The sequence below is a fragment of the Argentina silus genome (genome assembly GCF_951799395.1).
Source record: "Argentina silus genome assembly, chromosome: 12".
NCBI classification, from domain to species: Eukaryota; Metazoa; Chordata; class Actinopteri; order Argentiniformes; family Argentinidae; genus Argentina; species Argentina silus.
Genome location: NC_139666.1, coordinates 3,838,643 through 3,856,828, shown reverse-complemented (window position 1 = coordinate 3,856,828; position 18,186 = coordinate 3,838,643). Strand labels below are relative to the sequence as shown.

General features: G+C 45.5%; 1 protein-coding gene across 1 annotated transcript in view; it reads right to left on the bottom strand.

The window, feature by feature from the left end:
* Positions 1-15,281, bottom strand: part of adarb1b (adenosine deaminase RNA specific B1b) — a gene marked incomplete at its 5' end in the record, with an annotated part of 35,762 nt that extends 20,481 nt beyond the window's left edge. The window contains one exon of the mRNA XM_083681322.1: positions 15,155-15,281. Coding sequence (XP_083537448.1) covers positions 15,155-15,281 — 127 coding nt within the window. The remainder of the gene's footprint in view (positions 1-15,154) is intronic.
* Positions 15,282-18,186: the final 2,905 nt, after the last annotated feature.

Sequence of the window (18,186 nt, the reverse complement as noted above, 5' to 3'; positions counted from 1 at the left end):
AGGGATAGGGTTTCTATATGGTGATGAAGTGCCTTCAAAACAGGCTTCAGATGTTCAAAGGCAAAATACTTGCTGAAAAGAGAGCCCAAACTCCCAGAAAACATGCAATGTGGCATACATTTGTCATGACAGACATGATCAACGACCAGCTTACTGTAACCAGAACATACAACACAGTGTAGTGCTTTACCCCCTAGTTATATTAACCATTCATGTGACCATAGATGGTATAATGTGTGTAATTGGTCTGCAGACAAGATGATGGCGTCTGATTGGGTCGACTGACAGGACAGAGGTGTTAGATTGGTCCACTGACAGTATGATGGTTTTCGATTGGTCTGCTGACAAGATGATGGTTTATGATTGGTCCACTGATGGGGAGGCTCGGGTCATGGAGCACCCCCCCCACAGTGTAATTAATCCCAAACACCTTTCTTTTCATAGAGATGAAAGACAAGGGGATACGACATGTCCAGGTGCACTTATCCTCCAGAGTCCATCGCCTCTTGCTCCAACTGTGATACGCCGCCTTAATACAAAGCCAACCTCTCAACTGAACGATCCGCAAAAAAGAGAATTCTGATAAATGTCTAAAAAAAAAGACACCAGTCACAACAATTTGTTTTCAGACAGCTTTTCTGCCAAGGCTTGTTGTAGGAGAGGAGAGGAGCGTGTTTGTCTCTGTAGTATGCCTCTGAAGTGTCAGTTGAATGCTTCCTGCCTTTCAGGGTTTCTCACAGGGCGGAGGTGTTCTTCAGAGAGTCTCTGTGACACTATAAGCCCGGGCTCTGAAGGAATCCTCTCAGACACGCAGACTACATTAAAGACAGAGAAGCCTCCACTCCAACCCCCCCCCCAGCAGCCATCTATGTTCATATGACAGCATGTGTCTGACAAGCTAAGGATGCGCTGGCTCTGTTACAGACGAACACACACATCAAACATGCACTGACGTTCACGTTGTTTTGGGGATACTCTCAGCACCTCCATCAAAGTGAAGAAAGATCATATATATGAACGCAAAAACACGCACACAGTTTTTTTGTTATACCGGCATGTTTTCTTGTTATACCGGCATTATACCGGCATGAATCACACTGTGATATAGAGTTTGACTATACTGTCTAAACCCGCTGTGTTGCTCCTCTCGTCGTGGGCGGCGACTGTTTAATTAATACGTTCAACATGAATATAAGACGCCCTGTGAGAAGGAGAGTTGACATGCTATAATAATTCATTACAGAATCAAGTGAGACATTTTCATGGAGACAGGAGTCAGGATGGTGGGTTATAGTGGGACTGGGACGGGAAAGGAAAAAGTGTCTACTATATCCAGCAGAGGAAAAGAGAATGTCCCTTCCCCTGCCATCCTCTAGCCTCTACTCTGGATGGTTAACAGACTTCAGGGCAATCGTGATAGACAAGTAAGCCCATGCAATGCATTGTGCATACAGTTGGCCTATGAAATGGGTGACTGTCTGAAGATTCACAAAGACAGCTCAAAGAGGCACACATGTATCCCATGTATCTTTGGTGGCAATGTTTTGAAGCGAGCTATGCATTGGGGCAAGAGTTGCATACTCATTGAACACATTTCATACTTTCATTATTAATAAAAGAAAATATACCGTCCAATACGGTCATAGCGCCAAAAATGTAGAGAATACTGTGATATAATATTTAGGCCATACCACCCAGCCCTAACTAACTAACAGACAGACACACACACACACACCTGCTCCAAGGTTAATAAAATACGTTGGACTTTTGGGCTGCAGCAAAATCCCTAGGCCCTGCCTACTAGCAACCCGCCAGGCTAACAATCTGTCCTCCTCTAATAAGTGGCCTGACAGGCTGTCAGGGGTGGCATGACTGGTGGCAACTCATGTGTCGGCTGGTAGTGGAACAAAGCAGAGGACCAGCTGGGAAATGGAGAGTGGACCAAGGCCTGGCCTGGCAGACCCACTACAGCAGGAAGGGGCCCGTTCTGTTAAAGGCATTGGGGGTCTATTACTTTTACACCTCTGCGGCTACATGCTCACAGTACGTAAATGGTCAGATTGCGTAATCAGCAATTGTGAAAATTGTGAAAAGGTTTGTGTATTTAATAAACCTGCCAAGTCCCTGGCCATCCTGTTTTTGAGGCTAACTACTGTAGTGGTTTGCACCCAACAGTGAAGTCTCTGTAGTTCGGCAGATGAGGTCTTCTGCGGATGGTAGTCTTCGACACATTCACGCCTACCTCCTAGAGCGTGTTCCTGATCTGTTGGACAGTTATTTGGGGATTTTTCTTAATTATGGTGAGCATTCTTCAGTTATCCACTGTGGAAATCTTCCTTGGTCTACCAGACAGTTTGCGATTGTTGAGCTCACCAGTGCTTATTTTTAATGATACTCCAAACTGTTCGGATTTTTCAGCCTCATAATGGCTTCCTTGACACCAACAGCAGACTCCAAAGGCAAATGCAAAGCCTCAAATGAAGAGTAGACATTATGCACAAATGATTTGACAGCACACACCTAACTAGGAAAAAACACCTCTTATGCCAACAGTCCCAATGGTGCCATGAAATGGGGGTACGCACACAAAAGGGTTGTCGATTCTAAATGGTGAAAACAATAACTACACAAATACCCTCAAATAAGATCTATACTTTAATCTTATACTGTCGTCATTGTTTGCTTTTAAATTCAAACTTTTGTAGTATAGAGAAGAATGCATGAATCTATATCCAAGAGTTTCTGTTAGAACTCTATAACTCATAATAACTCTACCCAAAGGAAATATAGTTGAATTTTAGTCCTGTAACTATACTAGTGAACACCCTCAGTATATAGTGGGTCCCAATTTGCTTGTGCACATAGTGCTGAGTAGAGCAAAAAATACCTAACAACTCGGCATGATTTTTATTGTACATTGTTTTTAACAATGCTTTATTCAACCAGTTTTAGTAAACAGTCTGAGAATGTGAATGTGCCAAAAATCACGGGGGGCACTGTATAAATCTATATCCGAGAATTTCTGTAAAACAAAAGGCATATATAATAACTCTTTCCACAGAGGAAATCAAGTTGATTTCCTCCTATTTTTTTGAGTGTTGTTTTGGTGTGCCACATAAATCCAAACGGGCTTTCTTGCAGAAAGTGGTATTCTATTTTACACCAACCGAAGCTTCAGGATTACAAGTTTGGATTTTGAGAAAACTGAGAAATTCTCAAGCTGAAAAAAAGCTGAGAGAAGGGAGTTCTGCTTGAGGGGTTGGAGGTGGAGAGACTTTCTTTTATTGTTCTAGACTTTAATATCTGACAGCTGGCCGTTCATCACCCAGGCTGCTGATGTGAAAGACTGGAAGGTGGAGAGAGAAAGGGAAAGGGAGAGAGAGTATCAATATGAATTTTTTATTTGATGGTTTTATGTGAGATTGCCTTTCAGAGGGCCGGTGGAGTGGAGGGTCAGGGAGAGAGAGAAAGAGAGAGGGGGAGATATAATAAGAGAAAGCAAGGTAAAATATATGGCAAAGCGCATAGGTACACACACACACACACACACACACACACCTTCACAAATTCACTCTCTCCCTCTCAAACACTTTGTTCTCTTATGAATACACACACTCCCTCTTCCCTTCTGAGTTTCCCTCATAATGCCAAACTCTCCTTATGGTCTCTTTCGATCTCTCTCACAAATACACACACACAAAAATCCCTTTACCATCTTTCGGTTTCACTCTCATGAACTGTTCTCATGCGATCTCTCCCCAACACACACACACACACACACCCTTTCTCCCTCCCTCTGCCTTCAGGTGCAGTCATAAATCAACCGTGCCGAGGCTGTGACCCCCCCCCAGCAGCAGTTCACTCTCGCTCTCTCTGAGTCAATCAAGGCAAGGACAGGTCACCGGTCGCCCGTCGCCACGGTGACACGCTAGGGACAACTGACATCAGTCCACCCCCCCCCCTCCACCCCCCCCTCCACCTCCCTCACCCAAACTGCTCCTCCACCTCATGACATCCTCTTACTTTTATAGACAAGAATCGACCCCCCCCCCCCCACCCCCACCCCCACACCACCATCATGTGCCCTTTATTTGGCTGTCAGGGCAGGTCCGTTTAAGCGGTGAAATATGGAGAAGGCTGCTGCTGGCTCCCTCTCTGGCTCTCTGTTGCTGACCTGAGAGAATGGACGCTCCATTGCCCAGGATTGCTTATCCAGGAGAAATGCTACCAGGAGAGGGGTTTTCTTTTCGCCCTGGATATCCGATTCAGAACGTGATATACATACACATACATACATACACACATATACACACACACACACACACACACACATATATATAAGGTACTGTACAGACGACACTTTCATGGATGAAGCCCTACAGTATGTGCATACTTGTAGCTTGGCGAGTACATTCTTACTAAATATTACATTTGAATGACCTGCAGTACAGTAAATAGTACATAGTGGGCCGCAATTTGCCTGTGCAAATTATGCTGAGCAGAGCAAAAACTACAGACCAACTCAGAACACTCTACAGCATGCTTTTTAAAGTGTACCTTGTTGTTAACAATGTTTTATTCAACCAGAGTTTGAATAAAACAAAATGTACTGGACATCGTGCCGATGCTAGTTGCAGTATTCTAAACACTCACTCTCGGTGTCTCATCGTGTCTATTAGACATATCATGGTTAAAATGGCCGACGTTTTGGCACTTGCAAATTGGAGCCCAGTGAGTCTATCTTCATCATGGAGAGGAGTTCCTACTTCCCCCTAGGGGGTAAAAGGACAGTACCCGCCAATGTGAAGCCTGCTTGAAAGAGCAGAGAGAGAGAGTGAGGGAGTGGTAGAATGACAGAGAATGACAGATGAAGAGAGAGAGAGAGAGAGAGAAAGAGGAAAAAAGGGGAGAGCAAGTGAGAGGATGATGGAGGGAGGGGGAGAGAATGAACAAAAGAAGAAATGAGAGAGTAAAGAGAAATTCAAAAGGCAGACAGAGACGAATGGCTTTAGGAAGCAGAGGGAAATGGGAGACACAGCCAGCCACCGCTCTCTCTCAGTGAGACCCTAACACAGACAGATGGAGGGCCCGGTCAGAGGGATTTACTCCGCTCCAATCCATACCATTCTCTTCAGCTCCTCTCACTGAAAATGACATTTCCAGCCAGAGCCTATTCCCCTCCACCTAAGTTGTATGGGTTGATGGCAGCAGAGGGTTGGTGGAGGTAGAAATCAGAGGACGGGGCTCATTGCAATGCATGGAATGGAATCTTCGTTCCGTTCCGTGCATTACAAATGAGCCCCGTCCTTCAATTTCTACCGTCACCAGCCTCCCCTGGTTTAGAGAGGTACAGTGCCTTCGGAAAGTATTCCGAACCCTTCACTTTTTCCACATTTTGTTGTGTTATACTCAATTTAAAATTGATTAAATTAAAAAGAATTTGCCATCAATCCACACACACACACACAATACCCCAGAACGACCAAGTGAAAACAGGTTTTTAGAAATTTCTGTAAATTTATTAAAATTGAAATACAGAAATACCTAATGTACATAAGTATTAAGACTTTGCTATGACACTTGTGCTAAAATGTCACCAACAAATCACTCAGTAAGTTGAATTGAGTCCATCTTAATGCAAGGATAATAGTTCATGTAATTATGGAATTAGAATTATTGCATAGCAATCAGAATCAGAATTCTTTTATTTGGCCAAGTATATTTGCACATAGAGGAAATTGACTTGGTGAGGTTAGGTGCATGGGACATAAAAAACAACAATAAAACCCCCCCCAATACATTTACATTTATGGCATTTAGCAGACGCCTTTACCCAAAGCGACTTACAACAAATACATTTGGATGGCTACATAAATAAGCAAATAAACAAAATTTACAAAATAGCAAAATATGAACAAAATAGCAATAACAAAGTCATTCAGGTCGTTTGCAAGTCTGAGGTCATCCATAGAGTGGGGGGGTTTGGTTTTGCAGTCTGTGATCTCTCGAAGGCCTTTCCAGACTGACGAGGAGTTTTGTTGTTCCAGCTTCTTTGAGTACTGTCGTCTGTCCTCCTTAATCTCCTTGCCAAACGTGTACTTAGCCAGTCTAAAAGTCTGAAAGCCCTCTCCTTCTCCAAACGAAGCTGTTTGAGTCTTGCTGTGAACCAGGGCTTGTCATTGTTGTAACTCACCCTGGTGCGTGTTGGAATACATCTGTCCTCACTGAAGCTGATGTATGACGTCACAGACTCTGTATTCGTCCAGGCTGTTGGAAGCAGTATTATAAATGTCCCAGTCTGTGGTATCTAGGCAGTCACGCACCTCCTCCACTGTTTCTCTGCAGCTCCAATTCTTCAATCTCCGCACAGCAGGTTTAGAAAGTTTTAGTTTCTGCCTGTATGCCGGGATCAGATGAATAAGAGCGTGGTCAGATAGTCCCAGAGTCCTCTGCTGATGGTGCTGTAACAATGATCCAAAATCTTCTCCCTGGTCGGGGATTTGATTAACTGTTTATATTTAGGGAGTTTGTGAGTTAAGTTGCCCTTGTTAAAGTCCCCAAGGACAATAACTGACAATATCTCTCCACTCCTAATATTTGGTTGGTGAGTTGACGTTGAGCCACTTTCACATCAGCTTGCGGAGGGATGTAAACGCCAGCCAATATAAAAGAAGTCAATTACACACTGTGTAGATTACGATGTCACTACCAACTCAGCTAATTTTATAATTTTCTCTTGATCCTGACAAACTCCACAGTCCCTGCCAGTGACAAACATACCCATAACTTGATGCAGCTACCACTATTCTTCACACGAGAGATGGTGCGGAAACTGCATTGCATGTGCTGGATTTGCACCAAACTTAATGCTTTGTAGTAAAACCAAATCAACAAGTTTCCAACCACTTTCTTTGCTGTATCACTTGAATTCACTGTTGCAAACACAATTATGGATATGAGATAGATTATTTTCCATTAAGGGATTGTTTTTGGCCACTTGGTTATTGACCAATTTGGTAGAGTGACTGAGATGATGTCCCATCGACTGCTTTTTCCTCTCCACCATTCAACTTTATAGATTTAGTCTCCCCAGGCCTCAGGGTCACATTCCTGAGCAGTTTTGCTCAGTTTGTAATGACAACCTGATCCACACAGTGTGTAACTGATTCCTATGCAAATCAGAGACCCTATAAAAACAAAGATATTAATTCCAAAACAATTTTCCTTGCATTAAGATGGACTCAATTGAACTTGAAGTGATTTGTTGATGAAATTTTTGCACTTTAGCTAATTTTAAGAGTGTCATAGCGAAGGATCTGAATAGTTATGTACATGAGGTATTTCTGTATTTCAATTTTAATACATTTACTGAAATTTAAAAAAAGCTGTTTTCGCTTTGTCGTTGAACTCTTTCTACTGAAGGTACGTCACGTAGCAGCTTCCCCCAACTGTCCTCGATGTTGGAAGTGGACTTCGGAAAACAGCAAAGGGACTTTTGAGATTAAGGTTGGGGGTAAAAAAAGGAGGAGGAGAAAAAATTAAACCTTCAAATGAAATTGGCCCTGTTCAAATCAAACACTTGTACACTCAATGTTTCCTTCTTTCCCCTCAACCCTAGTGTCAGCCTCCCTGTACATTATTGGACAAGGGAAAGCACTGTTTCCCATTGTTCTCTAATAAAACCATGGAAGGAAGGATGCAGTCTATTAGAATTCAAACTGAGCCTGGGCTTTTCGTAAAGTTAGGACTAATCGCTCCCCTGCTCCTCTCTCTCTGCTTCTCTCTCTCTCTCTCTCTCTCTCTCTCTCTCTCTCTCTCTCTCTCTCTCTCTCTCTCTCTCTCTCTCTCTCTCTCTCTCTCTCTCTCTCTCTCTCTCTCTCTCTCTCTCTCTCTCTCTCTCTCTCTCTCTCTCTGCTCCTCTCTCTCTGCTCCTCTCTCTCTGCTTCTCTCTCTCTGCTTCTCTCTCTCTCTCTCTCGATGGCAGTGGGCAGGTAATGCACTGTAATGGGGTACACGTGTGGGGCCACCGGGGACCTAATGGAGAGGGGTCCTCAGGGACAGGGCTGCCTGTCGGTTTGCCTGATTGAAACTGATGGGCCGGGGTATGGGGCGTAGGGGAGCGTGGCCGCCCAACATTGCCCTCTTCTGCCCTCACACCTCTCTCTCTCACACACACACACAGAGCTCTGCCCATCCACACGTAAACCCTTCATCTCAGACTTCATTATTCAATTTTGTTTCTCTAATAACCAATAAGGCGTTTGAATTAGCCTGCCAGCACCGATTTGACTTCAGTGCCAGTCGCGGCCCTGCCCTGCCCAGCAGACTAGCCAACGCATTCAGGAGGCCCTGTTCCAACGCTGCAGGAGGAAACTAAGGACCAGGGAGGACCTTGATACTCTGGCTGAGGTGGAGCAGAACACCGGCCATCACTCTCAAGGATTTCAAGCGCATATCTGTTTCCACCCACAATGGGCCAATACACATACAGTTCGCCAACTGAAGGCGGGTATTGGTCAAATTCATTTTCTAGAGTTATTTGAATCCGACCACATGGGACCAGCCCCATGTTCCCTGTGTCTCGCCAAACCCGTTGTCAACACAGTAAAAAAAGACCCTCTCTGGCTAGAATCGCTGCTTGCTGTCAATCAAAGGCTTGTTTGCTTGCTCCACACACCACTCCCATTGGTATTCAAGGCCATTCAAGCCATGGGGGCGATACCGTCCCAGTAGAGGCAGAAGTCATGAGGCAGGCTCATTGTAATGCATGGAACAGAATGAGGCATGGTATCAAACATGTGTTTGATACCATTCCTCATTTCATTCAATGCATTACAATGAGCTCCGTCTTCCGATTTCAACCTCCACCAGCCTCGCGATCCCTCAGGTAGGATACATTTTGTTCGTGCGTATATATACAGTACAGTTCGCTGCGTAAGTAATGGGAGAGGGACACATTTTTTCTTCTTTTGTCTCTGTACTCCAAAAGATTGGATTTGAAATCAAACAATTCTCACGAGATTAAGGTATAGGATTCTCAGCTTTTATTTGATGTTATTTGTGGGCGTATTGGTTTCACCATTTTGACATACATAGTCCCCCTATTTCAGGGGACAAAGACAAATGGGACAGATTCATGCAGTAATTTCAGTATTTGGTTGACAATCCTTTGCATGCAATAACTAACTCAGGTTTGTGAGCCAATGACCCCACCTAACATCTTTGTAAATCTGAAGATTGACTTGGCTGGTCAAGGACTTTCCACTATTTGGCCCTGAAAATCTCCCTAGTTGCTATGGCAGTATATTTTTTGTCATTGTCTTACTGTATAATGAAGCGCCATCCAATGGATTTGGAGGCATGTGCTTGTACTCAAGCAGACGAGATGTTCCTGTCCACTTCAGAATACATTGTGCTGCCGACAGCAGTTACCTCATCAAGTAGCCAGTTGTAGCGGCAGCTATACATGCCCAAATCATAACACATTTGTTTGATTTCAAATTTAAACTTATAATAAACAACACTTCAATGTCCAATTACTTACACAGGGCACTGTATAGAAAATATATATTATTTATTTATTATTATTATTATTATTTAATATTTACATATATATATAAAAAAATATAAAAAATATTTTATACTGTTCAGTTGCATCTCATCTAGAGTAAGTAATCAAGTTCAGGTTCAAAAGCTACAGGGTACAATGGAAATGAGTATTCAGCTTCCAACTGACGCAACATTTCACATCAATGCAAACATTGGACAAAAACAGGAATATGGCCAAGTTAAGAGCATGTCATGTGATGTGGTCATTCAGGACCTCAGACACTGACACACCTGGACATGTAGGCCAGCAGAGTCTAGGCAGCAAATTCAATAAAAAAACAGTTACCATTCATTCATTCATTCACTCTCCCTCTCTCCCTCTCTCTCTATATTCCCCCTCTTCAAGGGCGTGCGGTGGCTGCCGTCCCTTTCCCCTTTTCAGAGAGACCTGTAAAATCAGTGTGACAGCTATGATTTATGATATACGCACTGTGTGCCTGTGGGGCAGGTATGTGTGTGTGTGTGTGTGTGTGGGCGGGCGGGTGTGTGACTTCTCCTGAGTTCTCCACAGACCACGGCCGATGGTATCGGTGCTTACTGCCCAGTCACCCCAAAACCACACAGGTAGAAGGTGCGTGTGTGTGTGTGTGCACGCCTGCACGAAGCACAGCAACAAAAACAGCACAGCATTCAATGGAGACATTTCACACATTTTTGGAGGGGAGAAACGTAATGAGTTGAGATACACTGACGTAGGCCGGGTAACACAGTCCATCCCTGCCACAGGTTGGCCCAGGGCCCAGAAAAGCCAATGCAGTAGTTTGTTTGTTTGTGTGTGTGTGTGTGTGTGTGTGTGTAACCGCAGCAACCGAGGGCATCTTGGGCTTCAGTTACGATGTTGAGCAACATCTCCACATCGTGAGAAGATGAGAGGGGAATAAAAGCACAAACGCTGAGAGAAAAAGTCCATCATGAAGACTAGTGAAGACATGCCTGTCAGCTGGTCAGAGGGAGGCTGTCAGCTGGTCAGAGGGAGGCTGTCAGCCTCCAGGTTGGTGTGTGTGTGTGTGAGAGAGAGAGAGTGTGTGCTTGTGTGGGTGAGAGAGGGAGAGAAAAAGGGAGAGAGAGAAAGAAACAGTGTGTGTGTGCGCGTGCATGCATCACCCCATTCTTTCAAATCTGATTTTGAAGAGCTACCAGCTGACCGGACAAAAACTGCTGTTATCAGCACCGTCTCTGCCTCCACCTCTCTCTCTCTCTCTCTCTCTCTCTTTCTTTCTCTCTCTCTCTCTCTCTCTCTGCAACTATCTTTTCATTACTCCCCCTCTCTCTCTCTCTGCCTCTCCCTCAATCACCCATTTTCCTCGCCTCAATGGCTCTGCTGCTCGCAATGAGCACTGTACTTCACATTCAAGGCCGGGTCAGGCACTTCAGGAGTCATGAAATAAACATGTGTATGTGTGTGTGTGTGTGTGTGTGTGTGTGTGTGTGTGTGTGTGTGTGCGCGCGTGTGTGTACTTACATGAATTACTGTTCACGTGTTGGCATTTTAATCATGCAAAAGAAAAGACGAGTGGGAGAGAGAAAGATCTGTCAATTCCATAAGAGAAGTTAGATTTCACAACTTCTGCCTCCGTTACCTGCAGGCTCTTAGGTAATGTTGACGGACAGCTGGGAGCGGAGGGTCTGAAAGGTCACAGACAGATTAGGACCGCCTTGACAAGAGGGAGGGCTATACTACACAATACCAAGACGTGCAAGACGGCGAAAGAGAAAAGCGAGGGGGAGAAAGGGAGGAAAGGAGAACAAGAGGGACGGTATACACAACGTGAGGATGGGTGCTGACAGTGTTGAAGGAAAACAGAAGGCCAGTGAGCAGGAGAGAGGGATGGCATCCAACATGGCGAGCGCCAGAATGTTGAAGAGACAGAGGGGGAGGAAGGGAAGGAGAGGGACGGTATTGAAGTATAATATGAGATTGAGTGCAGGAGTCTGGAAGAAAGGGGGAAGAGGAGTGAGAGAAGGTGGACAAATGAAAGTGGAGGGAAATCGATGGACCGAAAGAGACGGAGAACAATGAGAGAGAGGGAAAAAAATGAAGGGGGGGGCGGAAAAAGGGGCAAGCAAGAGGGCAAGAGAAATATGGTTCACGTTATTGTGCCAACCCTGAACCGTACCGTAGATACTTTCTTTTCACATTGCCGTTCTCTGAAATGGCCCATTCACATGTCTAGAGGCAGCTGTGATAAGCTAGAGCACGTGAAGAGAGCTAGTTGATGACCCCTGACCTATTCTCCTGCCGTACTACGCAATGTACTCAGCACTTCAATGCTGCCTCTCAATCTCCAGCGATCACGCACGCACCTTTCCTCTCTCTCCCGAGTGTTTCTAGTGTTTCACCATTCCTCTCCCTACCTTTTCCAACCCACAAGTACCGGTTGTTACAGGAGTGGCATGATGAATGCAACAAATTAGCATTAGCATATGGTCGCGTGAACCACTTATTTAGGCGTTTATAAAACTGACCCCGACACATCAGCAACCGTGCCAGTGACACGTCTGTGGTAAACGAGGTGCCGGTAGCTTGGAGAAACCCTGACACCTTCCCTCAGGAGACCGGGCGCCGCTCCTCGCTGACTAAACACACGTTAGCGGCTAGCGCTGTCCGTCACAAAGCCTTCTCTCTCTCTCCTCCCGTCACTGGCTGACAGCCATTAGCGGAATACTAATCGAGGCTAATTACATACACAGTTTGCTGAGAGAGCAGCGTGACCCTGGCTAATGTCTTATCATGACAGAGAGCTGTTGCATTGTTGGAGCTCCTGCGAGGAGATTACGCTAACAAAATAAGGCAGTCGTCTTAATCAACAAAGTGCTTTGACTTTTGTATCCGGTAATGGATGTGACAACATCTTATTTGTTGTCGTTGGATGTTTTGTCTGCTGGGGAGAGAGTAGACAATTCCCGTGGCAGCTAATGTGTTGGTGCTTTGTGGGGAAGCTACACCTCTGGTAGTCACTGATGTCGTTTAACAAGAAAAAAGGCACATGATTGAATGCTTTTAAATCCTCTTTGAATGTGTCATTATTGCTATTGTTTGGAGGAACCCCCTTGGATGTCCAATCTTTCACAACATTGTAAGACCTTTGATTCAAATGATCATCTCTCTAAACTTTATTCAATTCTTATGTTTGACTTTTTTTTAAAGGCACTGGAGATGGGTTGCCTGTAAATCTCTTGGGGTAACTTGCTCCGTCGGGAGTGGATGAGCGAGGCTGGTCTAGAACTCCTAGCAGGTAAAGAGATTATAGTGAACAGATCTGCCCTGTCTCTGCACTGCCCTGTCTTTCATAAGAGTTCAGAGTCAGACAGGGCATATCTCCCCTCCTACTCAGAGCCCAGAAGCTCATTTTGGAGATTCTGCTGGCTCAGCAGAAAAGCTTGCCCCCCCCCCCCCCCCCCCATTTTCCATATTTCATATACGGCCCATTGGAGAAGCACCGCCTTGGAGTGTCCGGGCCACAGTGCATTGTGGGAGATTCACACTGCAACGTTAATCTGTTGTGAGATGCTCTGAAAGAATGCAATGTTCTAAGACTCAAAATGACTGCAATTTTTGGGCAGCTAAAACTGACGAAACTCAGTGTGTGATGCTACCTACCTCCACCTGACGCCGTTCAATGTCTTCAATGTTTTTAAAGCACAAATGTTGGTCATAAAAAGAGGCCTATCAACTAGCCTTGCTTGTATAGACCCAGTTCCAGTGGGTCTGAACGGTTCAACACCTGTCTATCGCCTGATCTATACCACTGTCAACCTCCGCTTGGTTACTCCACGGCCATGGGCCAAACCGCACAATATCTGGCATGATTATCTGCCACGGATGAGTCTCACTGGTGGTGATCATCACAAGCAATGTTATCTCTAACTCAGGGGCACTTGTGTTGAGTTTGTCAAGCAACCTGTCAGCAACCTTTTCGGAACGAGCAACTCACTCACACCTCAGATGTGGGCAGTCCTGACTCACGATGAACATGAGTTTATAGGAAAGCCAAGAAGCTGGGAAAGCTGTTAGGCTAATTAGCGGTGGGTTATAGACAGACAGGGATATAGAGACTCGCTCAGCCAGGGATCGCACAGCGAGTGTTACCCGCTAACCGCCAGAATGAGGACCGACAGGCCAACACTGAGGACTCGTCAACGGGGGGCTTCAAGCTTTGGGAATTACAGCGCGCCGGGAATGGGTTAGCAGAAGAACATTACCCCGATGTTGTGCTTTGTCATCTTCTCTGTGTGTGTGTGTGTGTGTGTGTGTGTGTGTGTGTGTGTGTGAAAGTGCCACCCTCATTGCAATAGCGATAAGAAAGGAACAGGGAGAGGCGGGGAAGGAATCGCGCATCGCTGACTGACAAAGTCCGTCTTAAGTTGCGGGTGTGAGTCGAGGCTAAAACGCAACTTCAGCAGAGGCGGATTTACTGGGATGAAGAGACTCTGATGAACGATTTTTGGTGTGTGTGTGTGTGTGTGTGTCGGGGGTGGGGGGGGATATATCAAAGCAAACAGCTGACACATCGCTTAGCACCCAGACTGTGAGGGGGGCACCTCTGTAATTACCACTTCCCCAGTTCAGCTAATCCCCAGAGCAGGGGAGCAAACTCAGAGAGAGAGAGAGAGAGAGAGAGAGAGAGAGAGAGAGAGAGAGAGAGAGCTTAGAGAGTCCCCCAGAGAGTCGACTCGGTCTGCTTCAATTACTAAGAGACAAAAGCTAGTCTCACTCAAAGCAACAAAGAGAGAGATCTCTCTTGAGGTCTGTCTAACTCATCAAGATCTGTTTCACTCAACAAGAGGTCCTACGCTCACAGAGAGAGGGAAAGAGGGGTCTTTCTCGCTCACAGAGAGAGGGGATGTCTAACTCACAGAGAAAGAGTCTCATGCCTCAGAGAGTGTACGTTTATTAAGTTGATTTACCCGAAGGTCAAAACACACTCATGCCCCACTCACACAGAGAGGTCTCAGTTACAAAGAGAGAGTGAGTAGTCTGCCTCACTCACAGCCACAGACAGTGGTTTGTCTCACTCACATTAACTGAGTGGCAAGTAGTTCATGAAGGACTTTCTCACCAGAGAAAGTAAACAACCAGCACTTACACAGACCCGAGGCTCGACGGCTCCAGTACACCTACACGACTACTGTACTGGACTCATACTGTTCTCATACAGCTCATACAAGCCAGACAAAGTGTCAACCGATTTCCCAGCAGGGATTCATTAAGTATGATCTCAGCTTCTCTTGCCTCATATTCCGACTCAGACACACATTCCGCATTGTAAAAAGAGCTTTTAGACAACAGAAATGAACTGTCCTGCCACAGCTCAACCTCAAGGTAACAATCGAGTCTAAGTATAAAGACTATACAGAAGCCCCATCCATGCGGGACACACACTCACAGACAGCAAGAGGTAAAAGGCAGGGTTCTCCAACTCTGGTCTTAAGAGAGCTACAGGCTTTGATTAGTCCACTAGGTCAAACAAGTAGTTAGACAGGAGCTGGATCTTAAAAAGAAACAAATGCTAAAAAGAAGCCACACACACACACACACATACACAGAGTAACTCTGGGGGGGGGTTGTTACCTTTCCGCTCGCAGCGTTTCTTGCGCCTCCTCTTGAACCTCCTGCGGATGAGGCAGTAGTAGGATCCCAGGCTCTGGGGGCCGTCGGCGAACAGGGCCATGACACCCGCCTCGCACTCAACACACACACTCACACTCTACACTCCTATACTGCCGCACAGATGGGTCCCTTGAGGTGGCTAGCACTTGCTGTAAGGACACACTCTCTCTCACATACACTCACAGTCTGTAGCCTGAGAGACGACCCCTCAAGGGGCTAGTGCTTACTGTAGAACACACACACACACACACGACTCCAGTAGTTTGCAGCCAACGTTTATAATATACTGTACAGTACACACAACACTAATGCAGTCCAAGACTCACTACCCCTCACTACCCCTCTCTACCCCTCTCTACCCCTCTCTATCCCTCTCCCTAGCCACCGGAGGGGGAGGAGATAGTGTGGAAAAGAAGGTGGAGACTCGCGGAAAGGAGAGGAGTCGCGCCGTTTCACAAGGAGTTGGGAATCCTCAAGTGGAGCTGGGATTCTCCCTCTTTCTTACTTTCCCTCTCTCTCTCTCTCTCTCTGTTTCTCTTTCTTTATCAGACTTGTTCTCTTCTTTCCCCCTCTCTCAGACAGCATCAGCTTGTTGGCGCCAGGTCTGTGGCTTCTATAGTAGAGTGCCTTTGATACGTCACACTGTCCCTCAGCCTATCACAGTGCGGCACACTCTCTCACACACAGACACGCACACACACACACACACACACACACACACACACACACACACACACACGTGTACATGCTAAACAGACAAACTTGTAGGCACACACAGACACTCACTCACTCTTAAGTTAATATCATATCACTTTGCGAAACACGCTCACACAAAAGCCAGGATCACTAAATGCCTGTGGTACCGCATCTTCAACAGGCTCAGCGTGGCTCAATTAGAGAAGGAATAAAACAACTGAGGTCTGAGTCAAAATACCAGAGAAAGGTACTCCACTTCCCTCTAGTGGTCTCTCTCTGCACTGCAGCCCCAACACCAATAAAGGCAACAATCCACAATTTTTGAGTTGCTTCAGTTTCAAGTAAAGGAAATGTAGGTAAATGTCATAAAATAATGGCATTTGTAAATTTAATTTTTTCAACTCAATTCATCCCGTATTAAATGATCTGAAACTGATTTGACCCCAATCCTATTCAAGAACCCTGTCCCATTAACATGGGAGTAGTTACTGGCCTGCCACTTGCTTTGGTGTGAAGTAGAGACATGGGGCAGGTGAAATATGACCACTCTCAAAATCATACACATCGCGCTGGATGCAGAAATAAACAGTCCACACTATTGAAATGATGTTGTTGTTTAAAACTAACATAAATACCGGGGAAAAAATTAACATCTGCTAAATGTGGGTAGATTTTGGCATTGGTGGGTAAATCTGTAAATCCGATCCGCAATTACGGCCCCGTTGATTCAACATTTGTGACAACGCTCATGCTGCCCCAGACTGTAACTGCTGCGCACCTCACTCACGCTTCTCCCGACGTTCAAACAACCCGCCAGAGTCTCTGAGCTTTAGTTACAACAACGTCTCTGGTTACAACAACGTCTCTGTTACAACAACGTCTCTGGTTACAACAACGTCTCTGTTACAACAACGTCTCTGGTTACAACAACGTCTCTGTTACAACAACGTCTCTGTTACAACAACGTCTCTGTTACAACCCAAAAAGCAGAACAGTCAACTACACGTGACAGTACGAGATAGCAACTTACACACGACCGTGTGAGATAGAAAACATGCAGGGGGAAATGTTTAGCGTTATTTTGACGGAGATAGGTGCACAACTTAAAGCTTACATGGAGGTTCGTTCTGTGCAGGGAGTGTATTGATTAAAAAAAATGTGGCTGGTAAAAAAAAAAAAAAAGTAAAACGACTGTACTTTGGGATATGAAAAGATAAGACATTTGTCACGAGGCATTTCTAAATCCTATTCTTTGAAAATCAATGGGTTTATATCATGAATCAAAATGACCATTGTGCAGCAGAACAAATCCCAGATAGTCCCTTTAATACACAGTATCACACTAACTTCAAGTTTGACTATTTAGACTGCAAATTCCATGGGAAGCCTTCATGTCAACATTACCTTTATCCTAGTCCATACTGCCCCTCAGTGGAAGACACAGGGATTGCATGCCTATCTGATACTGTAACATTGGGCACCAACATTAGTAGGTGCAGCATAATGGACATAAGAAGACCAACGTCAATACTGAACACATTCACACACACGCAGCTGATCTGCTCAAAATGATTCCTCATAGTCAGACCATGTGATGTGATCAGCGATCAACAACTGTCAATGACTGGAGAGGTATCCACAAGCGGCCATGAGTTCAGACCAGCAGGTCTGAGGGACACAGCCAGTCAGGGATAGTGAGGGAGTGGAGGTGTGTGTGAGAGAGAGAGATTGAGAGATTAATCATAAAACACCTGCTCTCCCTTTGCTGTCCGTTCTGTAGTGCTGGAGATCTCTCCGTGTTCAGTGACCTGGAAGGAAGACAAGACAGCAAGGTCAGCATACAGGGGCAGTGTTAAGTGGCCTGACAGACACCTACAGACCAACACCTCTCCTACCTCTCTCTCTACTTGAGAGCTCTGTTCAGTGTACTGTATGTGACAGGCAGGCAGGAAGGAAGGAAGGGAGGGAGGAAGGGAGGTCTGAAGCATCTTGCAGAGCTGAGCCCCATTCTCAGACCCCCACTGCTCCTCTCTGCCCCATTCATCAATGCCTCCATGCTTCCATCAATCCATTTCATGCATTCATCCCCCCCACCAACGCGTCCATCCCTCCCTCCCTCCCTCCCTCCCTCCCTTTCTTCCAGATGGTCTAGAAAGGTGCACCTTGGCACGCGGAGGTCTCAGGTTGAGAGACGGGGACGCGTGAGCATGTGAACAATCACTTTAGCCCAAAACCAGAGCAGGGATGAAAAAATAACAGCCGTAACAGTT